The 25034-nt window shown below is 48.5% G+C and overlaps 3 protein-coding genes across 3 annotated transcripts; 2 read left to right on the top strand and 1 right to left on the bottom strand.

Moving 5' to 3' along the window:
- Positions 1 to 1311: 1311 nt before the first annotated feature.
- On the bottom strand, positions 1312 to 7213 carry LOC122389068 (pyrimidodiazepine synthase-like). Its single transcript, XM_043380741.1, has 7 exons — positions 7188 to 7213; positions 6320 to 6709; positions 4952 to 5057; positions 3511 to 3733; positions 3011 to 3100; positions 2115 to 2291; positions 1312 to 1786 (listed from the first exon to the last, which is right to left on the bottom strand). Exons 2-7 carry the CDS (start codon positions 6354 to 6356, stop codon positions 1652 to 1654), a joined length of 768 nt encoding a protein of 255 aa, XP_043236676.1. The 5' UTR covers positions 6357 to 6709; positions 7188 to 7213; the 3' UTR covers positions 1312 to 1651.
- A 197-nt stretch (positions 7214 to 7410) lies between these two features.
- Positions 7411 to 9625, top strand: LOC122389066 (dnaJ protein homolog 1-like). Its single transcript, XM_043380738.1, has 2 exons — positions 7411 to 7678; positions 8101 to 9625. The coding sequence occupies exon 2, from the start codon at positions 8137 to 8139 to the stop codon at positions 9223 to 9225; it is 1089 nt and encodes a 362-aa protein (XP_043236673.1). The 5' UTR covers positions 7411 to 7678; positions 8101 to 8136; the 3' UTR covers positions 9226 to 9625.
- Positions 9626 to 17372: 7747 nt separating this feature from the next.
- Positions 17373 to 19932, top strand: LOC122389065. The gene is made up of 5 exons (XM_043380737.1): positions 17373 to 17560; positions 18020 to 18145; positions 18657 to 18734; positions 19224 to 19343; positions 19666 to 19932. The coding sequence occupies exons 1-5, from the start codon at positions 17494 to 17496 to the stop codon at positions 19713 to 19715; spliced, it is 441 nt and encodes a 146-aa protein (XP_043236672.1). The 5' UTR covers positions 17373 to 17493; the 3' UTR covers positions 19716 to 19932.
- The last annotated feature ends 5102 nt before the right edge of the window (positions 19933 to 25034 follow it).

Raw genomic sequence — 25034 nt, 5'->3', positions numbered from 1 at the left:
ATGCACCTAATCTACACCAGATGTGAACCAAATGTGTACCAGATGGCCGTCGTGAAAACGGCTAATATCACCTCACGGCCTCATCATTGAAAAGTCTGAATATCTAGTCCTGAATGGTCCAGATTTGGTGGGTTTTGTCGAAATCCAGCTGCATCACTTATGGATGACGGTAAGTCAGGGTTGCAGCCTGAGGTTGAGCGGCTTCAGCTTCAGGGTAAAATCTTCAGATACCGGGGGATGGCCGATTTAGATGCCGAGTGCCCTGGACCAGATGCCCTGGTGCCGGACCCGTTAAAATTACATCCATTCAGCACTCAGGAGGGACATGTAGGGACAAGACCGCGCCAACCGCGTATCAAGTTCGTGACACTCTGTATACCTATACGTTTTGCGTCAATTCTGTCGAGATGGAGCCAACGCTGAATGGACTTGAACGACCTTCTCCGTACCTTTCGTATATGCGGAGTTGTAGCCGTGTGTATAAAAGCTGCGATGTCCAGCATTCTGCCCTGGTGGGCAGCTGTTCCGGCAGAGACGATTGATAATGTACCTAAACGTGTCACAATCAAATTTTCGTAAATTGGAAGAGTATTCTTTTCTGATCAATATCCACCCATAGTATTTCCAAAAAGCCACCAAGAGCTCTTAGAAACAGTACAATCATTGTACCGAGCGCATGTTTACCCACGAAACCACGCCCGGTGCTCGGCACCCGACGGCCGCTGGGGCTCAGTGACCTGAACTCGGCGGCGCTACCCGGAGAACGCAGTGTCCCCTCACTTGGTGCGCATTGACAGCGATTAACTTTTGTAAGCGGCAGTTACAAATGATGCATACCTATACATCGTCGCTAGTGCGAGTTTGATGTCAGGCATTTTGCAAAATGCCTGGGAAAATATTTCAGGCAGTTTGCAAAATGCCTGGTGGGTCAGGCAGTTTGCAAACTGCCTGGCCGGTCAGGCATTTTGCAAATTGCCTAGGCATTTTGCAAAATGCCCGAGTTTTCACTTTGCCTGTAACATATATAACTATGTAATTAGTGTTGTAATGTAGTACGCGGCTGTCTGTGTAGTGTGTGACCGATCTCGTTTGTAAGATATGCGTCTTATTAATTTGCTTAGTACGTAATATATTGTGGCATTTGTGTGCCTAACGACAGGAAATACGTTTTTGTGCCGAGTGCTTGTGTTGCTTTTGAGGCATTTCAGTGCAAAGTCCCGTAGTCTGGTGCGGAGCGTATGTACGCTATTGAGAGCTAGCCGTCGGACTTATCCGTTCACAAACATGCGTCTTGTCTCTACTGCGTATACATTTCTGTTTAAATTGCTGACTTTATTTAAGCAATTCAGTATAGTTTCACATCGCACGAAGACGTCTTGACACTCGAGTCACTGGCCCTAATCAGCAGAGAAGTAACGACGATACACAGCGGAGTATTACGACAAAACATCCACATAGAGATCACACATAGAACAACTGGATAGTATAAATGGAATCGAGTTACAGTTCGTTTGGTTCACACTAAGAGTGTATGGCCGTGTGGTCGCTACTCGCACAATTCACAGGGGTATGGACTGTGCGCCACATAAAAATTCAAAACCACCCACTCCAGCCCCGAAAGCCCGCTTCACATAACCCTGGGCGGCGACGATTACACGGACGAGATTTCCATATCGTAGTCCGGGTTGCCGGCGATGAAGCTCTTGATGAACTTCATGTGGTCCTCGGTGGTGACGCTGCAGCTCTTCACCTCCGGGTGCTGGGTCATCCTCATCACCCATTCGTGCTGTGAGAGGAGAGGGGAGAGCGTGAGTGGGCGGGACACAAACTTACCCCTCAGGGACACACTGGTTTAGAGTTTCATTCACGTAGTTGGCAGTGCAAATAGTTCCGCGTGCCGTCAAAGGCGGTCTCATTACTGTAATGACTGGAGTCATCTGGATAGGGACGGTAAACAGATAGGCACTAACTTGGAACAAAGCCCAATCCAACACGCTAGAGCACTCATCACAGTGACAAAGAGCAAGCCACAATGCGAGTCGTCAGTAGGTAAGTACAGCCGGTACAGGCCGTCGAAAATAGCGTTTTCTGACAGCTTTGTGTTGGAGACTCACGAAGTGTTTGATCTCGGGGGGCGGCGGCGGCATCTCTCCCGTGGGCAGGGAGGTGACGCCCAGTTTGCGGGCCGCCGGGAAACGCTCCACCCACGGCCAGATCATGAGGTCCAGCATGCCCGGACGGTCGCCGAAGAAGAACGGCGTGCCGCGCTCCACCAGCTCCTTCTCAAAGATCTGTCGGCGGACACAGGGGAAAATGTCAGTGTCGGATACGGCTGCGGTTCCAGCGGACAGGACGGTCAGCGATAGCCTGTCAGGACACGGGAAACGGAACGCATGTTGGTGGCGGACATGCGTGTCGGCAAGCGTCGGACTATTGGACACGAGGACACAGTGGGGGACAAGGGCTGCAAATCTTTTCAGTTTTCTTTTCACAAGGATGATAAGCGGACAAGGCCGGGACAGCGGCCTCCTGTAACTCTGATATGCACAATGCGTGGTGTTGAGCGTTCACGCGTTCATCGATCCCCCAGTTAGCCACTCCCTCCTACCCCGCCCCTCCCCTGCGGGAGAGGACTTATCGGCGATGACTGGGACGAGATAGTGGGAACTAATGTTTGTCTACGGTGGGCTGTGGACGGCAGACTGCGGGACGATAACCAGCACTGCGCACATAGTACCTCACTGTGGACGAGCACTGGCCATGTGCCGCTGGACTCTGGAGATAATTGGGCACACGACAAATAAGACCCTGTGACCATCGAACTAAACTTTCATGCTGGTCTCACCATGTGAGCTATGGCATTTTCCGCGTGGATGATGGATTCAGTCGTGTCGCCTAACTTCTTTGACACACAACCTGGGAGTTCGTTGTTCGCCCAGTATGCTATTTGTTATCCTTCTGTCCAGTATTCAGTAACGATAAAGATATACTGCCGGGCGATCAGTCTTACCTGGAGTTTTGTGTTGAAGTCTTCGCTGATTTGTTTGATCTTCTGGGCGTCTCCCATGGCGCGGTACATCTGGTACGTGAGGCTGCTGACCTGCCAACAGAGGGTGCTCCGTGAGACCTCTGCGTACGGCACCCTCCCTCACCGGGGCCAGGGGTATCGGCCGAGTCAGTGTCGCGGGCGCGACAGCCGGTGGGGAAACACGCGGTGACAACATATCCTGTGTAAGCGACAGGGGAAACACCGCAGTTCCGGGCTCTTAGCTGATGCAGGCCAACACACATTTGTTGGATGAGCTCAGTAAGGATTCCCGTACTATGTGCATAGAAGCCGGACGCGAGTCTTGAGAAAATGCCTAAACGGAATTATTCATATAAATCACTCACCTTTTTATCGTCCCTGTGGTCACTGTTCATGCACACACCTTTCAAACTCTTATTATACCCCCCCCCCCCCCCCCCAGGTCCCCTCCGACCGCCCATCGTCTGCCTGCCACCACTCACCGAGCCAAAGACCTCGACCATGAGGCGGTCGCGGGCCTTGAGCCACGGGTCGGTCGGGTAGAGGGCCGGCTGAGGGTACAGCTCCTCCAGCAGGTCGCACGTGATTAGACTCTCCGTCGTGAAGCGGTCGTCCAGCTCCAGAGCGGGCACCTTGCCTCCGGTGGCGCTCTTGGCGAGATACCACTCGGGCTTGGCCTTCAGGTTGATGTTGACGATCTCATGGCTGAAGCGGGAGGAGAAAAGGTCACAGCTAGACTGTGTCGGCGACAGCGATGTACGATGTAAACATCAGTTGACACTTGACTGCATTAACTCGATTTAGGGCGTGCTACATCTTTAGCAGCAGTATCCTTAACCCCCGCCCGCACATGGGGGGGGGGGGGGGGGGTGGTTGCCACCCCCCCCCCCCCCCAGGTAGTCTTTCTGCTCTGCACTCAACATTTTTAGAGCTAGAAGGCTGATTTTTCGTATAGCTGCTCCTCTATCCTTTCTTGATGTCCACCGAAAATTTCAAGTTTCTGTGGTTTTTGGTTTCGGAGATATGACCTTGTTTTTCAGGTCATGTCATGACCCAAATGGCCAATTTTCAACATCTTGCGTTGGCTATGGGCCTTGTGAGCTTCTGACACCTTGATTTCGGCCTTTTTTGCCAGTCTTACCTCCCACCTATCATGGAACATGTTGTTCGACGATGTACAGATGTCAAGGTCAAGGTCAAGGTCAACCTAGGTCATCTAAGATAATTGCGTTTTAGGCAAGCGGAATTTACTTTTTGTGAATTTTTTTGACTGCATTTTTGGTAAAAGCTTCTCAGATCATGATTTCATGTAATATGGACACATAAACAATCGGTGCACACATCAGTATACACACACACACACACACACACACACACACACACACACACAGACATACAAACACATATAATTGACCTTGACCTAACTTGACCTGAAATGACCTCAGCAGCAAAAACCTGGTCGGGTAGTGTGACAAAGAAGAGGTTCTAGCTGGCTTGGCACCAGAAAACGGCATCGTCATCGGTATATGATAAGCAGCGCACTTGATATCCAGCGGTGACCCAAAACAGCAACATTTTTTAGTTTGACCTGACCTGGAAGGTCAATGACTGACCTGAGAAGGTAAAACTGGGTATCATTGGATTCGTCTCTTCCCAAAGAATCTTTTTGGTCTTTACCGCTAAGCTCTATCTCCAACAGGAACGAAATGGCGCGGGGGGTGGCAACCACCCCCCCCCCCCCATGTGCGTTCTAGGATGGGAAAATGGCATGTGCGGGCGAGGGTTAATAGCCCAAAGTCGCGTACTGTCATTGTACTATTAAACGGGTGCTCGTAACTCACTACCAGTCGCTAATTGTCGTAATGGTTTATACCGATTTAGTTCACGACCATGAATGTGTATGCGCTCAAACCGTATACTTACGGGACGCCCTTTGCGGCGAGCACCAGCCTCGTACGCTGGGCGTACGGGCAAAACTTCATGGAGTAGCATCTCAGCGTGCCCGGCTTCAGCGGAGGGCACTCCGAGCCTGAAACACAGAGACGGACCGCGGGTCAGCATAACTGCGAAACCGGGTGTTATTCTGTGGAGTGAGTATGCCGAATGATCAGACGGAACTTCACTGACTACCGGGCACATTTTTGTAGACAGTAAGAGCTCAGAAGTCTCCCGGCCGCCGACTGTGTTTAGATTCGTCAGATCCAGTCCAGAGATGTCTGCTGCTCAGCCTGCAAACCCAGTTGAATTGCAAGATACATCTGACGGCTGAGCATCCACAGGTCGCCTGCGGGAAGGACGTGTTCTGTGTCTGGTCCATAAAAGGCTGGCGAACCCCTCTGGTCTATGGACCATCGGAAACTACAGGATCGTGGCTCTGTATCGGATGGCACTGGACCGGAGCCATATTACCGGCTGGTCTGGGACGGCCGCCGACGCCGACAGAACACACAGGCACGGCGGTACAGACGGCCGACTGGCCGAACAGACACACGACGGATGCATCGGACAAACAGCCTGATGTTGCTGATGGTTGCTACGGGGAACGGTAAACAGTAAAGACAGCCTTGGGAGGCTTACGTCTGTTTTATGTTTTCATATTCGGGCTCGATAGGACGTCTAAGGCCTTTACATTGCACCGCACTAACAACTATTTCCCACCTGCCCTCACTAGACCGACCGCAGTTCGGTTTGCACCAGCCCACCACCAGCACCAGCCCAGTACCGCCTCCCGCACGCCGAGGCCGACAGTAAATAACGCTCGTGACGCTGACTGCTGGGTTTCAAACAACTTGGTCGACAGCGGGGCGGCTCGTGAGGGCCGGGGTTCCAGCCAGTCACCATGACCATCACGTTCTGCCAACTCATGGTGACTCCTGAGTCCTGAGTCCTGACTCACAGAGAAAGGTAAGTCTAAGGAGAATTTCTCCTTTCTGTATATTTCAATCCCTGATGACGAAGACGAGAGGTCTTTGAAACCGGTTGGATTTATTAAAATATGCTGCTCTGTGCCTCAATATACGTCTTTTTGTTAAGCACGGTTTATTTCCGAAATGGTGGACGAAAGGTTACTGAATGACTAAGCTCACGTAACATAGGTACATTCGGTATGGCTTTTGTTCGGCCATTATAATTGATCTGGAAGTCTGACAGTGGAGGAACCACATCTACAACCATGTCCACGTTCCATACTAATCAGTCATTACATAAGCCCTCTGAGAACGAACTGTTTCGCAAAACTGCCGGGACCGAACAGGGTCTGTAGAAGACCCGTCTCGCACCAGCCGCACCTACCTGTAGTCAGGTGTTTGGTCTCGCTGATGACTCCCATGCTGCCGCTCACGTGTCCCGCTCCTCTCAGTTCAGCTCTGGTGCAGCTCAGACGGGCGACTGGCGCGCGCTGCCGGCTGCCGGCTCACGTATAGCCGGCGTGCAGCCGCCGGCGGCGGCCGAGCCAAGGCCACGCCGAGCCGGGGCCGCCTCCGGATCGATAGAGTGGACTGCATCGGCACCGTGACTCAGCGGACCGGTAGGAGTCCGGAGCAGAGGTGCGCAGTCATGGCGGTGAGAATGGAAATGTCTCGACAGCCGATGAGATGCCACGGTGGTCAGAGGACCCCGAGGAACGGTGCAGTGAGATGTCCCGGAGTGGCCCTGATTGTGGGAGTCGTTCCAGGGCTGTGACTGTGGGAGACATTTCGTGGTCACGGTGGTAAGGTTGAATATGATCAAGGAATGACATTTCGATTTTTTTTAAAATCAAAATGGATTTTTCCAACCACAAATTTAGTTAGACTGATGACCACTGGTTATCCATCATTGACCAGGAGGTTGCAGTGTACAATACTGAACTGTCCGAATAAATACGCTCTTGTACGCTTTCAACGCATAGGCGGCGGAACGGGGAGGGTACCGGGGCACCGTGCCCCCTTTGATTTTAGCATTTTAACATTATTGCCTTTAACATTATAGGGCGTTGCATGGAAAGAATGGGACCAAAAGTCGGCAGTGCCCCCCCCCCCTAATTGAAGGTGTTCCGCCGCTACTGTTTCAACGTGCAATACAGTAAAAGGCATGCCAGACCCGCCGAACAATCTATCACCGCATAACAATAATCCACAAGCGCTGCAGGCTGCTGCGCTGGCACACGGATTGGCACAACTTGAGCAGCAGTCTTCCGCGACATCTAGGACCAGGTGTGGGTGAACCTATGCTACTTAAAATTGATACTAGATGTCAGGACCAGCCAGAGCCACCTCACTATACACCTCACACTGAAATGCTTCTCAGTTCTAGTCTATATGACGTCATAATTTATTTTTTTCCTTTAAATGTCAAATTTTTGCTTAAATATTGCTAGGTTACTAAAGGATGTAAAATATTTTACTCATACTTTATGATTTAAAGGAGATTTTACTTCGTTGGAGAGAACAGGAATTCATAATATTATTATAACGTCATAAACACAACTACTGGGAGGCAGCACGAGAAGTCTGGAGCAGCGGTGAGCATTCTAGAACTCGAGGTCATGTTTATATACGCTCTTGGCAAATCCGACGCGATCAAGACGCGATTCATTTGACATACGGCGAGGGAGAGACTGTGTGGTGTATGCTGTGAAAGACTTTGATTTCCTGAGTTTTTCGATACAAGGTGAGCAAAATCAGTTGGTGGCAGTTGGTGGGGTGTATTTTGGTTATTGATTTAACGAGCGATGGTGACAGGGGAACTCTGAAGGGCACTGACCTGCCTTTGTTGGAGGCGTTAAAAGTCGAAAGTGTTTGGAAACTGTATTAAATAGATTCTAATCATCTCAAATTTTTCAACTACCTACTTTTCTCGCTATTTGTATGTTCAGACTTCAGTTGTATATGCCGTATTAGCTGCAAAGCTCTTCAATATGTAGATCATGCTGCTTATAGTTAATTCATAAGTTGTGATGTGCATATTCCTGCTTGGGTTGGGGCTTATGCCTACTTTTTTTTGCTACAGGAGTAGACTTGTTCTTTATGCTGCCCATTTTCCATTGGTGCTCATTTGCATAAGCCTCACAACAGTTTTCTCGTTCCTTTCAGACTTGTTCGTGAGCTTGAGCTATACAGACGAGCAGAATGGGCAAGGATTTCTACAAGGTATTGGGCATTGGCCGCAATGCCTCTGAGGATGAAATCAAGAAGGCGTATCGTAAGATGGCGCTCAAATATCACCCAGACAAGAACAAATCACCTGGAGCTGAAGAAAAGTTCAAGGACATTGCAGAAGCATATGAAGTTCTAAGTGATAAGAAGAAAAAGGAGATATTTGATCAGTATGGAGAGGAGGGCCTGAAGGGGAATATTGGCGGCGGTGGTGGCGGCGGAGGCGGAATGGGCCAGCCAGGCGGCATGGGCGGTATGGGAGGCATGCCGGGCGGAGGCCAGAGTTTCAGCTACACGTACCACGGCGACCCTCGCGCCACCTTCGCCCAGTTCTTCGGCACCAACAACCCGTTTGAGACCATCTTCTCGGGTATGGGCGGCCAGGGCGGCGGCGTCATCTTCGACGAGGAGATGGACGATTCGCCCCACGGCGGGATGTTCGGCGGCCCCAGGTCTGGCACGTTCCGGTCGCAGTCGTTCGGCTCCAATCCGAACCCTCCGAAACACCGCCACGGCAAGCAGGATCCTCCGGTCGAGCACGACCTCAACGTGGCGCTGGAGGACATCGCCAAGGGCTGCCGCAAGAAGATGAAGATCTCGCGGAAGGTGCTCAGCCCCGACGGCCAGTCGCTGCAGCGGGAGGATAAGGTGCTGGCCATCGACGTCAAGCCCGGCTGGAAGGCCGGCACCAAGGTGACGTTCCAGCGCGAGGGAGACCAGGGCCCCGGCAAGATCCCGGCCAACATCGTGTTCATCATCCGCGATAAGCCGCACGCGACCTTCAAGCGGGACGAGTCCGACATCCGTTACGTGTGTCCGGTGACGCTGAAGGACGCGCTCTGCGGCACCACCGTGATGATCCCCACTCTGACCGGAGAGAGGGTGCCTCTCGACCTCACCCGGGAGGTCATTAAACCGACCACCACGCGCCGCATCCAGGGCCGCGGCCTACCCTACCCCAAAGAGCCCAACCGCCGCGGCGATCTGATCGTCAGTTTTGACATCAAGTTCCCCGACAGGTTGTCCTCGAGCGCCAAGGAGATTATCTCGAGCGTATTGTGATTTGTTTTCGGGCCAGTGCGCAAGTGTATAGGATCGTCTCGCCGGGCTTTGTGTGCGTTCTAGTGCATAGGAGTGATGGTATGCTTTCGATTCTGCTTGTTATATGCTTATCTCATGTCATTGTATACTACTCATTTCCATTCGTGCGCCGTGTGACTTGTGAGTGCAGTCGGGGCTCCAGTCAGGGCACAAGGCCAAGTCTTGGCCTGAAGCCACCGTAATACGATATTTGTACGCTTTGAGAGTGTCGTCGGCGTGCCTCTGAGCTGGTCGTCCGTGATTCTATTATCCTGTGCGCAGTGTGGTCTAGATATGTGCGTTATGGGGCTTGGATAATGTGTGTTATGGAATGTGATTGCCATTGGTGTGTTGTGCTGTAAATATATGTCACGTTATTATACTGGTCCTTTTTTAGGCCGACGGCGTGCCGATTCAGGTCAAGGTGGGGCGAGGGGACGGTCGGAGGGCTTATGGCGTTCTACGCCGGGGTAGAGTTCATTGGGTACGGTCAGCGGGTACAGGCCGCCAAGTTGGCACCCTACACATCAGGAAGTGAACGCGCGATATTTGGGATGGTTGCCTACGTCGAAAAGGAATTGATTAACGTTCTCGGTGCTGCTAGTAGTTGTATAATGCCGTCTATTTTTAACTCTGAGCTTTTATGAGATAATTTATATTCAAGGAAAGGACGAACTGATACGGATTTAGCCCGAAGCACCTACTTAAAATCAAAAGCCGAATCACGATGCTCAAGTGAACAATGTGAGTCCAGATATTATGCTTAGCCTATTAGACATGTTTATATAAGCACTGCGTCGCACTCCGGTCCGTCACCGAGCTGTGGGCGATACGGGCACGGCATCGAAGGTTCTCGAAAGGTGGGTCAAGCGCGGTCGCACACGTTGCGTAAGAGTTGGGAGGCAGAAGACCTACCCAGCCTCGAATATACCATAAGCAATTAACTTTTTTTAACACTACTGATAAACATTTAAAACATTTTGGGTACTTGATTTCAGTCATTGGCCATGGCAAAATCTGGAGGGAAGGGGAGGGGGGATAAATGCTCGCTGCCACGGCCAAGGATTACGTGACAAAAGATCGTAAGACAAAAGATCGTATGGAAAAAGATCGTACGAAAATGATCGCAAGATAAAGATCGTATGCTGTAAAAGATCGTACGGTAAAAAGATCGTAAGGAAAAGATCGTAAAGCAATTGATCGTATGCAAAAGATCGTACGAAAATGATCGTAAGATAAAGATCGTATGTTGTAAAAGATCGTACGACAAAAAGATCGTAAGCAAAAGATCGTAAAGCAATTGATCGTATGAAAAAGATCGTAGGAAAATGATCGTAAGATAAATATCGTATGTCGCAAAAGATCGTCCGACCAAGGATCGTAAGCAAAAGATCGTAAAGCAATGAATCGTACAAAAAAGATCGTAGGAAAATGATCGTAAGATAAAGATCGTATGTTGTAAAAGATCGTTCGACAAAAGATCGTAACGTTACGTTCGTAAAGTAAATAATCGTATAGAATAGTGTTGTTACGAGCGAGCGAGCGCAGCGAGCGAAGCGAAGTCTTTTGAATATAACGGGAAAATCTCAGTATGAGCGGCCCGGCCCGGCCCGGCCCGGCCTGTAACGCTTTTGAGAGGCTTATATCTCAGCAACCGCTGAACCGATTGGCCTGCGGTCTTTTTTGCTGGGTAGCCCCATCCCTTCTTCCCCGTAATTGACTACTTTTGATACATCTCAGTGGCCGTCGTGGCACGTGCCACTCACTGCCACGTGAGAAGTCAAGGGTGTTCAAGCAGTTTTGCAAAAGTAATGATTTTGAGAGGCCCATATCTCAGCAGCGGCTTGAGCGATTGTCTTGCGGTAATTTTTATAGGGTAGCTGCATCCCTTCTACCAAAGGTCGGATACCCTTGATCTATGTGAGTGACCCCCAATGCACGTGCAAAATACAAAAAGAAGAGGTGCCAAATTTGTTCCCATTTCAGTAACTCGGTAATTACTGGGGCGATTTCGAACCACTGATCGACAATTGACATCTTTAACCGGCCTTCGATAACAATGACTCCTATAACTAGGATTGGATTGAAACTAGGATCCTATAACTAGGAGAATTGCGATTTCGATAGTGATAACGCGATAAACATCTGTTGATGACTCGTAAAGCGATGACGATTCAATATGAAAATGTAACAGTGCGAAGGAAAAAGTATTTTTGACGCCGTTTACTTCAGCAACATTTTAACCTTCCAGGCGGGGGGGGTGGGGGGGGAACATGGGTTTAGTTGTATTCACTTCAAATAGGTAGGTACATGAAAACGGCAGCACATACATTCATTTATTCGGCACATATACAACGCGTTGCTTTTAGGTGTCATTGAGCCACCTAAGCTCTGAAATACATAGACCCGGGAACAGGGGGCAGCGGGGGCGCTTGCCCCCCCCCCAACTTGGGAGCCGAGGGGGCGGCGCCCCCTCAACATTGAGGCAGCGAGAAATGATCTTTCCTCCCTTTTCCGGACTTCTTTCCTTCTTGTACATCTAAACATCAACACACGGCATTTCCCTTGCCATCTGAATGGTTTCTGCTGATACAGTATCGATTTGCCAACATCTGCTATTGTCATCCCGCTTTGATTTGGGCCTGACCTTGGCCATAAGTTTGGCAGGCAAGATTGTATACTGGACCATTTCGAGTCAACTTTGATAAATTTATATAACGTACAACAAAGTAAAATCGTTGCTATAGGTATAACACAGTTTACCCGCTCCGGGTGTGAGGGAGGGGTGTGGGGCAATGAATGCACTGACGTGGCGCCCTCGGAGGGCCGGTATGGGTTAAAGGGACCCTCCCACCTTCAAAAAAGTTAATGAATTGGCATGAAAGTGATGTCGCTCGGTTCAGAAAGAGCAAAAACGAATATCTACCAAATTTCATCGAAAAATATTCACCGGTTTTCAAGATATTAGACTTTTACTTTTGTTTACTTTTTGGGATCTGCGCTGTTCCTAGCGACTTTATTTGAAAGTGCGGCATTTGTTGCGCGCAAAGCAGCATATACCACCGCGTGCTACCAAACGTTTTAGTAAAAGATTTAAAATCGTTAGATCTCCGCTGACGTCACAAATTCTAAGGGGGCATACCAATGCATTAGCCCCTTAGAATCCGAAAACTGCAAGTTTGAAATTCGATATCTCCGAATTAAAGCATTTTTCGATGTTGTAAGTGCCCAAACCGGTATTTTCAGGCCATGGCCACCAATTTGGCTATCTCAACTCAAATCTAATGTTAAGGTGGGAGGGTCCCTTTAAAGCTCAGCGACACCAAGGGCTTGTTTGGTGCCTTCTGTTATCGGTAGCACCCTCAGAATCACCGGCATAGGGCCCTCAGAGCCGCCGGTAAGGGGTCTTTAGAGGCACCGGTGTGGGGCCGCCATGCAGGTGCCGGTGTCGGCGCTCAGAGGTGCTAGTGTGATTCTCTCAGAGGCGCCGATGAGGGTCCTTGCAGGTGTTGCTGTGGGCCCTCATAGACGCTGGCGTGGAGCCGTTACAGACGGGTGTGGGGCCTTAAGAGCTGCTGACGCGAACTCTCTACAAGCCGGCAGGGGGTCTCAGTGACCGGCAAGGGGTCCTTAGGCCAGCAGAAGAAGTCCTGTGGGGTCCTTAAAAACCGGCATGGTACTGTCAGACACCGGTGGGGCCCTCAGAGTCACCGGTGTGGGGCCCTCAAAAGTCACCAGTGGGTGGCCTTTAGATGCGCAGGTGTTGGTTGGGTCCTCAGAGCCGCCGATATAGGGCTTTAATAGGCACTCAGGGTTGGGGGTGTGGAAACCTCAGAGACACCGGTGTGGGCCCTCATAGGCGCCGATGAGGGCCCCACAGTTGCCGTTATGGGACCCTCAGAAAAATAAGTGTGGGACCATCACAGGCGGGAAATGCCCCTAGAACTGGCCCCTCAGGTCTGTAAGAACTCTCAGAGGCCAGTAACGGGCCTTTGGAGACCACCGAGGTGCCCTTAAAAGCCGCAAGAGGCCCTCAGAAGCCGGCGTGGGGCCCTTATGGAGATCTTAGTGTGGCTATTCAGGGCCCATGAGGTGCTCTAACGAGCCCCATGGGGCCCTTCTGAGTAGAAATATGGCCATCGTTAACCCTCAGCGGTCAAATGGCGCCGCAGGGTTCCTCGGCCCGAGGGTCCCTTAGAACCCGATGGGAAGCGGGGGGGGGGGTACACGCCACTGTTTCATATGCATCATGTCATGTATTTTAGGCTCGCCCCCCCCCAACTTGAAAATCGTTCCCGGGCCCCTGCTGAAATAACATCAATGTATGGTCGAGCTTACGACGGCCACTTACTACGCGAACACAGAAATTGATAAGCTTTGTATGCGCTGGAGTTGGGCTGCACCATGTGAATACCATATTTTGACTGTACGATCTTTATCTCATACGATCATTTGGCGTACGATCATTTTCCTTGACGATCTTTAGCGAATACGATCTTTTGTCCATACGAGCATTATGTCGTACGATCTTTATCCATTACGACTTTTTGGCATACGATCATTTTCCTTGACGATCTTTAGCGAATACGATCTTTTGTCCATACGATCATTATGTCGTACGATCTTTATCCATTACGACTTTTTGGCATACGATCATTTTCTTTGACGATCTTTAGCGAATACGATCTTTTGTCCATACGAGCATTATGTCGTACGATCTTTATCCATTACGATATTTTGCATACGATCAACTGCCTACGATCTTCTGCCATACGATCTTCTGCTTTACGATCTTTTGTCCGGTTACCCCGGCCAAGCCTCTCAGAACAGAACTCTCACCGACACGAGCGTCACCTAGGTAAATGGCGGAACAGCCGACAGCGTCATCTGCACGGGCTGCGGTGTCCCTGTGCCCTCTCCACTCGATCTCCCTTAGCCTCCTCTCTTCTACACATAGCACATCTTTGTTTCCCTCCTCTAATCAGTAATCAGCATCCTGATGTTTTATATCCTCTGCTCTCCTCTACCTCTGGCCTCTGCAGCTACGCAGGGCCCCTGGGTGCTGCACATCATAAGAAAAGTATGTTTGTTTGTTTGTTTGTTTTGTTGGGTTAGGCCCTTTCGGTCGACAAGACCATTGCAGAGCCGGAAGGATGATAGGAATTAGGGGGAGACATTGGTCTGGGCAGGCACCCTAGTGAGTCGCCGGGGCTGAGCCCGTCCAGAGGACAGGCCACCCAGCCCCAAGGCACTCACTGCACCCGGCTACGGGGTGCGCTCCCTCAGGAGCAGCGGTGCCGCTCCAAGGGAGCAGCCCGCACGAGATAAAGTTGCCTGCCCAGCCCGGAAGGGGGTTGTGGCGTGGAGGAGAAGGATTTCAGTATCCTGAGGATAGAAGCACGGACAGGTGAGAAAAGTATGAGAGTTACCAGTAGGTATATGACGGCTGGTTGCAGTGCTGGGAGAAAACGACCATCTCCTTCTGCGCTGGTCACATTAGACCAATTTTTACGGGCAAGTTAATACCGGCCAACACCGGATCGCGATGCCGGTTCGGTCAGTGACGGTCGGAGGCATGGGAGTGACAGCGTGACAGGTCTTTGGTGACTGCTCGCTGCTGCAAATGTTATCGCTTTGCACCCCGGCACGTGACGTGGGGCGCCGACACTCGCGACTCGTGACATTCACACACGCTGTCGTTTACAATGCCAATAGCCAAGGCTTATGGTCGGCCAATCCCAATATTTGTGTTGAGTTGGTGAAACGATACAAAAATCTATGGCCGTTGAGTTTGTATGTACTAACTATACATAAGAATCAACCAATATGTAACATAACCTATTTGCTGAATAATTACAGGTGAAACTATGGCTATCAACGAACCCGTCCGTTTTCTTCATGTAGGTACCCCAGTGCATGCAGCCGAGTAGCACGGTGGATACGACTCTTTACCTACCGTTTCGCCTCATAACTGAGCAATGAGCATGAAGTTCACAAAAATGAAAAAACTAATGCGTTGGCCATCACGAAATTCTGCTCCACCTACGACCTTGTCTGTTCCTAATCTGCACCAAATGTGTACCAGTCACCCGTCATGGCCGTCGTGAAAACGGCTATCTTAACCGGGCCTTGCTGAGGCTTCTGAATTTCCGTGCTCGTTGCTGAGCGATATCTGAACACCCTCCCCCGTTGTCTACGTGATGAATGCTGATGACCGTCCGTCCATGACCTAACATGACCTCAGGGGTAGGTGTAAGGTGCGAGCACAGGTGCAATCTGCCCTTTCAGCATTCGATACTTATGTACGGCCCTCCAGTATGAGAGTGGTTGGTTGGCCTATGTGCTATTGGTGTAATAACTTTAACCTTGCAGGCGGTGGGGGAGGGCATTTTTTTGCCCCCCCCCTTTAGTTTTTTTCTCGATATATCTCGAGAATCGCTGCCCCGATCGTCACCAAACTTTCAGTCCCCCCATGAATAGCTATTGCACATTGTGACCAAATAATTTTCCAAAGGCTATGATAGAATGGACGCTAATGACGTCAGAGTGACGTCATTTCTGCCATTTTCGACCCAAAAAAGGTTTTGCGAGAGGAGCTGTAAGGCATACAGCTTTAGAGATACAGAAAAATCTTCCGACATGAAAGGTGTAGAATTGACAGGGCTACAAAAGTGCTATCTCGGATTTTTAAAGTTTTTGGATTTTGACCCCCCAAAATAAAAAAATATATTTTTTGAATATAATAGTCGAAAAATCCAAAAAGTTTTTTGAATTTCGAAAAACTGGAAGAAATATGATAGTCCCTAACGCTTTCTATCTACATACCAAATTTGAGATCGATACCTCTTTTTTTTGGCTAAGTTATAGCGAAAAAACTGTTCAAAATTGATGACGTCAAATTTTCAAACTCAATTTTTAGCAATTCTAGACCTCCTAGCGCAAAACAAAGACCACCATTAGACTCCCCGTGACGAGCTGCATCGAATCAATACCCATTTTATGCAGAAATATCAACTTTGAAATTTGACCTTTTTTGACCTGACCTTGACCTGACCTCCACCAGAAGGTAACCTAAACCGTACCTGATGGTCTTATAACCAACACCATTGAGTTAGAAATGAAAAACTGGCCATAAAACATGCATCGCACAGCCTTAGTAAAGCTGGGTTCATGTGGTGACCCTTGGTGACCTTTGGTGACCTGACCTGTGACCTGACCTGGTATGACCAGTGACCTCTAATAGCAACATAATAGACAACTGACGCCCTATCGCTGATTTTCGACAAAATGCGTTTTACTCGGTGTTATAGCGCTTTCCCTAGAAGCCCCGTGAACGGTGAAACATGTTATCATTGACCTGACCTGTGACGTCATCGGTGACACCGAGGTCAATGAAATTTGGTTTCCTTCGACAAATTTGACAGGGCTATCGAACGCCGTTTGAATTTTCCGAATTCGTCCAGTAGTTTCGGAGATATGGGGGGGGGGGCAAAAAAATGCCCCCCCCCCCCCCCACCGCGCGGAAGGTGGCCGGGAGGCCCACCGCCTGCCGGGTTAAATGACAGAGACACTCCTGTAAAATGACTCAATAAAAATGAGAAGAGGGTTCGTGCACACATTTCGGCAGTGGTTTTCAACAGCCATTAGACGTATTCATCAATACAGATCGATTATTGTGATGCTGGCAACCAACCACTTAATACCTTGAGGGCCGTGCCTGTATAAATAATGTTTGACATAATTCAGCATGACTCGGGTCCCTTTTATTCTATTCACTTTAAATGGGCAGGTCATAAAATTGACCTGTCCTTAGGTCACAGATGTAATAAACTATAGGTAGGTATGTACCTATAGGTATGTGTTTTCCCTTCAAGACAGGATTAAAACAATACAAAAAATCAACTTCTTTTACTACAGCTTTGCTTTCAAACATGGACTATTGACAAAGAGTTGCCGTAATGGGGACATGAACGATTTAGTAGAGCTTAAGTTTCCTGACATCCATTTTTTGCAATCTTTCTAAATGCCAAAGTCTTTGTCAAAGTGTCAACCACCGTGACTAGTTAGTCGAAATAAGGCACGATGAAAATGTCAAAAGGCCCGATGCCCGAGCTGACAGCCGAGTATAAGAGTGACGAGAACTGTCATAACCGGCCTAGTTCAGTGCCACTTCGATATCTATATGGGCCAGTTCGTTCTAGTGCTCATTTCTCTCTTGTGATCGGCCAGAAGTCAGAACTCCTGGGTGCCATGCTGTCCAGAATCAGTATCATTCTTCTCATCCTTGTGTTGGCGTCAGTTGCGCAAGCATTTATAGGTGAGACGAAGCGTAACAGAAGGACGTCTTTTGGTTGGGCTTAGAATTGAACCGAATGCGTATGTGCATCGTAGGCAAGCATCGTAGGAACGAAGTCAGTTAATTTGTACCACATTTATGTTTAACATATTTTGTCCTGGTATAACTAATTTATCGAACTTCAGAGGCTAACGTGTTTATTAAGTATCATTGAATTTTTAGCTGCAATGCTTAATAAATGCCATCTCAGTGGAGCTATTTATAAAATGTATATGAACTGGTATAAACGGGTTGCTACAGGCCAGATTAGTTCACACGTCTGCATATTTATGTATGTGTTATTGTTATTGTTTGTTTATAATGGTGTTATGGCGTATCATAGGCTTATGTCGATGGACTGTCCCGTTCGTATTATTTTCTTCTATCAGCCGCTCGGTGCAGGGTTAGTATACGTTCTGCACATTTTTTTTTTTGCCGCAGGATGCAGCTCCCACTGCAGTAGTGACGTCGATTGCCCCAGAAAGGGCTGGTTCTCCCATAAGTGCAATCGCTTCTGCTGCTCCGATTCAAGCAGTTGTCACAGTCATCACTATAAGAAATGCATCAGTAAGTGCTAAATGCTAATCTTGTGATACGTGTAGTGCTGATTGTCGCTATCTCTGATTCGAATGCCTGATACGTAGTTGACTTACTTATTATTTGGGTCGGTTTTATTCATATTTCATATTTCTTTGGTGGGCCGTCGTCGACGGATTGAATTTATTGCCACTTTAAACCTCTATTATCAACATATGACACTATTATCTTTGTTCTATTGGCTCTTTTCAAACAACTTAAGAAAGGCGATTTATTAATTTAGTTATTAAAACATCATTAAATGAACCTTTTGTTAAAGGTGTCTAATTATAATTTAATAACGACTTGACGACTAGCAATTAACGATTAACGATTTAATGACGCATCTAGGGTAACGATTTACGAAAGGTGTTTGCTGCATTTATTTTATAATATTTGAGCGTCTATGTAGTGTCTGTTCGTGCAAGGATTGCTCAAAATTTGTGTTAACACTACTTGTGAGATTTGATTTATTATCAGACGTGTCTCGTTATGTTTTCAGCCGTGAGGTACCTTGAGTGCAAGAGTGATAAGGACTGTCCAGGCTATCAGCCCTACTGTGGGAAGAACAAGTGCCGCCGTAAGTGAGCAACCCATTCAGACTTAGCCATGTCTCCAAGGGGTGAGATTATTTGCCGCCAGCGTACACAAATTGAACGCGTCATTTTCCACAGCACCAACATTGCACTTTGCTTTAGCAGAACGTAATGGTATCCGTTTGATGAGCCGTTGTCGACTGCTAATTCGAGTATGCAGGTATACCTACCTATTTGGCCATAAAAAGAGTATTAACGATACGTTTGAAGTTCGAACGTTTCATTTACGACAGAAGCTCGAAACCCTCGGGATACTATTGGGACTGTCTTGAATGCCTTCCAAGGTAGTTAATCTAGTTGTAGTTAGCCTATTATTTGTTGCCTGAGTCAGTTGTATACAACTACAACTAATAGCATTTATAGATGACCCAATATGTGTCCAAGTCAGTACCTTAACCAGTATCCACACATAACTGAATGCGAAGCCAGCGAACCTTCTCACTGATTGACGCTCGTACCGCCCGGTCTTTCAGCGGTGACGGAGACCTGTCTCCAGGGTGAAAACGGCATCGCCGCCTGCAACCGCTGCTTCTGTGTCGGCAACGCCACCAACAGTGGCTGGGGCTGCACCAAAATCGGCTGCCCAAAACCCTGTGAGTGCCTTTCATGTATTCTACCAAGGGGGAAGGTTCTGCAATAAGTAGACTGAGTCAGGCTACAAAGTCGGAAAACAAAACTTTCAATAAAGATATCAAAGGCTACACATCAAATGTTTAGCTTTTTAACTGTTTTCATATTAACCAAGTACTTGGTGATTATTTATGTATCAGTGTATTCGAGTGATGAAATGAGTGCCCTGACAAACTCCCTTCCAAATCACAGTGCTCCATCAACGGCACTGTATGCTGCCAGCCGTTTAAGATGCGGACGCTATCTCCAGCGCTGATGGTATCACGAGTGTTGTGTGATTTACAGTCAGTTTTCGCGGCGCGGTGCCCTGTCGGCTGGCACCGGACCTCTGCTGATATACCTGCAGCCACGAGAGGACTGCTGGATGAAGGACGCACCGACACCGGCCTGAGGAGCGAGTCAGCCGAACGGAGGCGTTCCGTCTCAACTGAATACCGGGAATGCCAGCGCTGTATCTGTACTGAGCTCCGAGAAATGTATATCAGGGAGTGGTGCGTGGATGTGAACTATCAAATCAGCGGTGTTTTGAACGCAATACACCTTCTAAGCACAGCTATCTTAGCTTTGAGTAGACAGACTGAGCCCAAACCTGAAACTGTTTGGATTCCAAGTGTGGGGCGTTCGATATCCTACGGCGACACACGCACATGACATGGCATCGGAGATGGGGAAATCCATAGTCTGGGATATCTGGCTGCTGGCATATGCTGAATCCCCTTTATATACTTGCGTGTTTCCTGCAGCTATTGATAGCTTTATACACACACAAAAAAATACCATAAAGATAGTAAATATCTGTATATGCAGAATGCAGATGCACTTCAGACATAAGATAAGCGCTGAAGGTGCGTACTCGAAATCCCATCCATTTGATCTAAATCGGGCTTGGATCGATATTTGCACGTTCGGTGTTGCTCGAAGGTGCAGTTATGTATCTCGCGACTCAAAGCAACTAGTGAAGCCGGAATGTCCGTAACAATAGTGGCTCGGCACGGTTTATCGGAATCCGGCTTTTAACGAGCACGCGCCGCGTGAAAAGGCAAACAAGCTATAGTGCGGAGAGAAGATCATCTGCAAAGCTGGCGTAAGGAAATCCCGTCTTGTCGAAAGGCAGGGTAGCGTGGATGCAATAATCAATATTTGCAAACAACATATGTCTATTAAACTCGCACCTATCTAGCAAATGCTTTGCATGCAACTATGATGCAACGTATAACTACAGATAAAAAACGCTAAACTATAATAATTATAAAGTTATGTAGTTACAGACGCCGAAATTTTGCACCTTGCGCTATTGAATTGGCCTGCCTATGCTAGTTTTGTCCTTATCGCTAAATCTCCTATCCATGCATTATCAAGATAATTAGATGAAATAATTAGGTAAACTAGCGTCTAGCGACAAATACGCTCAAAGCAAACGTGTATGAGAGTGAAAGTTACCATGACATAAGCCGAAATATTTCAAGTAACCAACTTTTCACCTGAAGATAATAGAATGTTCCATTGTACCGACAACTATAAGGCCACCGTTCACTGTGATTACGCCCGCGTTTGCTAATTTTATGCGCTTGCTATGAGTACTTTACCTCTACATGAGAAATCATTTCTTCTTCATGTTTATACCTAAGCATTTATGTCGCATCCACCAAGCTGTGTCAACATGTTTCAATATCAGTGAAGAGCTGAACAAAATAGACCATAAAATCCAGTTTTGAGAAGTTGGTTTCTAAAATTGAATCAGGCTTTGTTCCGCAGTAGTCCAGTCGCCCCTTTGTCTTCCTCTCTCGGTGCGGCGATGAAGTCGGCGGCGGTGGCGACCACTGGTTCGGGCGAACCTCCCCTGGGAGTCCAGCGGACGGTGCAGCTCGGAAAACGAATAAAGAGCTCCACAATTTGGCTCGGTGGAACGCGGGACCCGGCTCCGCGTATATTTATGCAGTGGTAATGGTATCAAACGCACCGGTATGTCGTTTCAAAAAGGAATTTTCGCGAATGATTTGACTTCAGGTAACATTTGACCGGTCGTGGCGGCCTCGAAGCACGAGGCGATGCCATGATGGTACCGCTGGGCCCAGCGCATGACACCAGACGATCCCGGCAGTGCATGCGGGCCCACCACTGAACACGAGACGGGACACAGGACGGTCCTGGCAGTGCATGCGGGCCCACCACTGAACACGAGACGGGACACAGGACGATCCCGGCAGTGCCTGCGGTCCCACCACTGAACACGAGACGCGGGACCCAGGACGGTCCTGGCAGTGTCGCGGGGCCGGTTCAGGACACGTGGTGCCACCAGGCCGGGCACCGAGGACGTGATGCGGACAGCCCCGGCACGGAACACTAGACGGCTCTCTCAGTGCCTCATGCCCAATACTGGATACGAGGTGCCGTCGGCTCCGGTACTGGATGGGAGACGGTTTTCCCAGTGCCGCCGGGCCCGTTAAACGACACGAGACGTGCTCAGTGCTGCCTCAAATCCAGCGCAGGACACCAGACGATTCCGACAGTGTCTCGGGCCCGACATAGGACATCGGACGATACCGGCGGTGTCTCGGTCCCGCTCCTGGACACGAGGTGCGCGGCCGTGTGCGCCATCGACCGAGCGCGAGCGGCCGACTTACCTGGCGGCCGGCGCTGGCAGTCGAGCAACAGGTGCCGCCGGCGACGGCAGCCAGCCACAGGTAGCGTCGGAGACGGCAGAAAGCTACAGGTAGCGTCGGTGACGACAGCCAGCCACAGGTGAGTGCCACGGCAGCTGACTCAGGGCACTGGGGAGTGCTGATAGGAGAGTGTCCATATAAGGGGAAGCGCCCCTTACAGGAGTGCCGAGGAGTGCCGGCACGACAGGGGTGGATAACCAGTCCCCGTGAAAAGGCAGGCGGTGTGCATAAGTGACAGGACCGCTGATGTGACGTTTTAGTATTCCTCTGATGGAGTTCGGACGTTTATAGTATTGACTTTTAAATCGACCTATGAATACTTTGCACGATGAAGGCCAGCTTTGAGCTCCGTAAATACCTTAAACGTGAAAAAATAACATTAGAATCATTAAATACAATAAAAAAGGCAGGTCTTACCTTTTAGTTAGAAACCAACAAATCTCGATTTCACTAAGTTGGCAGATTTAGCCAGCTGAGACTTCTGTGCAAATTACTATTGTAAGTTATGTAAAAATGTATGTTCATGTATGATAATGCAATGCATGTTAACAATGTACGTTCATGTATGTTAATGCAATGCATGTTAAAATTTGTTTTTGTTAATGACTAATGTATTAAACTGATAGTTAATTGTCACTTAGATATCATAAAATGAGTTATATATAGGTAATACCAGTATAGCGCCTTTTGGGGCGACTAACGGAGCGAGCGAGGGGTGAGTCTTGCACGTGCAAAATTTCGAGGGGGTACCTCCAACTGACTTGTGCACGGCACCCTACTGACCGGTCTCTAGCGATGTGCCAAATTTGAGCACAATCGGTCCAGCCGTTCTCGAGATCTGGAAGCGGCACCCTGCACGTGCGCACGTGCAAAATGGGTCCCAACTGACTTTTGCACGGCACCCTACTAACCGGTCCCTCTCCCTAGCCATGTACCAAATTTGAGCGCCATCGGTCCAGCCGTTCTCGAGATCTGGAATCGACCCCTGCACGTGCGCACGTGCAGCAGCACCCCAACCCCGGCACATGGATATGCATTGCCTAGTGGGTGCCTACCTGCATGCCAACTTTCAGCGCAATCGGCCAAGTAGTTACCGAGATATTGCAACAATTACAAAAGTGACACCTCTTCGTTTTGCACGTGGCTGGCACGTGCATAAGGGGTCACCCACATGCATCGGGAATAGTCCAATACTTGGTAGAAGGAATGAAGCTACCCTACAAAAATTACCGCATGTAAATCGGTCAAGTGGTTGCTGAGATATAAGCGTCGCAGAATCGTGACCACGGCCGGCCGGCCGGCCGCTCATACTCAGAAATTTCCGTTATTCTACGTAAGACTCCGCTCGCTTCGCTCGCTCCGTAATCAATGATCCGCATGGTAATCTCATTGGTAAGCTCGGTGCCTGCGTTTTGCTTACCCATTGGAGCTTTGTATTTCGACAGGCATCCAAAGTTACACCCGTCGAGAACTGTTTAACGCCCCTCAAACTTCAAGTACATCGTTTATGTAAAATAGCCAGTTTATGTCCTGTTTCCTCTTACGAAAACATTTCGGTGGGGTATGAAGCTTAAATCGAATTGCAAACATTGAACATGTAAAATAGCGACTTCACACGTGCGGATAAAACACCCTTCATTTCAAGCACAAAATAAACAAGAGTTTAACTGATGAGCTAAGCTAACTTGTCTCCCCATTCACCAATCTCGCGACTCGCTTGAAATTTCATTACGAGTATATGTAGTCAGTAGTGTCTGTGTCTTTCAATAACTTTCGGCAATGGATGCACCAAGCACCAATTTGGCTGACAAACAGCCGTCAATTGTCAAAACCTGCAATAATTCAACCTGGAAGATCACTTGCCAATGCCAGCACCTCATACTCTATGACCTTAACATTTCCTTCTAGCATGTAATTGGGGAAAATTATGTTATACGATCATATATCTGGCGATGGCTTACCGTTTTAAATACCCACACTCTGAGTACTCGAAGGGCCATTCAGTGCAGTTCGGGCTTTAAATGACAGTGGGGGCATTCCACGATAGATCGTACCAGGCCCGTCACCCTCATCTCTCGGATTTTAATGAAAATCGGTCCTAGGGGTAATCATAGGCCCCAAAGACGCCTGGCAAAATATCAGACTTCTCAGATCAAAACTTTTTGAGTTATATTGCATTACATTTTTTAACTTCGGTTTGTAACGGTGAGTTTGATGGCCTATAACTCAAGAACGGGTTAAGCAACCAACAAAAAGTAAACAACACTAAGCTTGCAATGAATCAAAAATTAATATTACTATTCAAAAATTCCAAAGAAAAAATTTCATTGTTGAGCAAAAACCTTAATCTTTTTTCATTTGCCTCTAATGACTTTTGGGACCAAAATTTTTCACATTTTTATTTTTCAAAATAAACTTCATGTCATTGCAAATCGACATGCAAAAAATTAGAAAGGTGTTCTTTCTATAAGTTCCTCATTTTCCCGCAAACAAAAAGGGTTTTGGAGGGGTTGATACGACCCTAGCACGCCGTTTCGCTTCTAATAGAGCTAGAGCCTCGCGGAAAAAACGAGCGTGTGTGCCGTTACAAGTCGCAGCCATTGGTACCCGATTTTAAGGTCTCAGGTCAACCGGTAGCGTCTGAGGTCAGGTCAAGTGACTGAAGTTACGGGTTCGGTTTTTAGTAAATAACTTCGCAAAAAAGGGCCGCAGAGCCGCGATTTTGGCATCATTGTGTTCGCCTAGCTCAGGTGCATCGAATGGTATACTTTTTGTTAGGGTGATGTCAACTTAAGTAATTGACCTCGGGTCAAGGTCAGGTCAGAGCCCTTCAGGTCACGAAGCTCGGCAAAGGGTATCATATGGCATATCATTCGATTCGGAAGGTCTTCCCGAGTCCATTGGTGGCTTTCCCGACTCTCTAGCTCCATTTGATCGGGAGTTATTGACGAAAAACTCGTACGACCCTAATGACGCCATAAATGACGTCAC

Source organism: Amphibalanus amphitrite, unplaced genomic scaffold (assembly GCF_019059575.1).
Source record: "Amphibalanus amphitrite isolate SeventyFive unplaced genomic scaffold, NRLGWU_Aamphi_draft 000343F_arrow, whole genome shotgun sequence".
NCBI classification, from domain to species: Eukaryota; Metazoa; Arthropoda; class Thecostraca; order Balanomorpha; family Balanidae; genus Amphibalanus; species Amphibalanus amphitrite.
The sequence above is the reverse complement of the archived record's forward strand: the minus strand, read 5'-3'. Positions and strand labels throughout refer to the sequence as shown.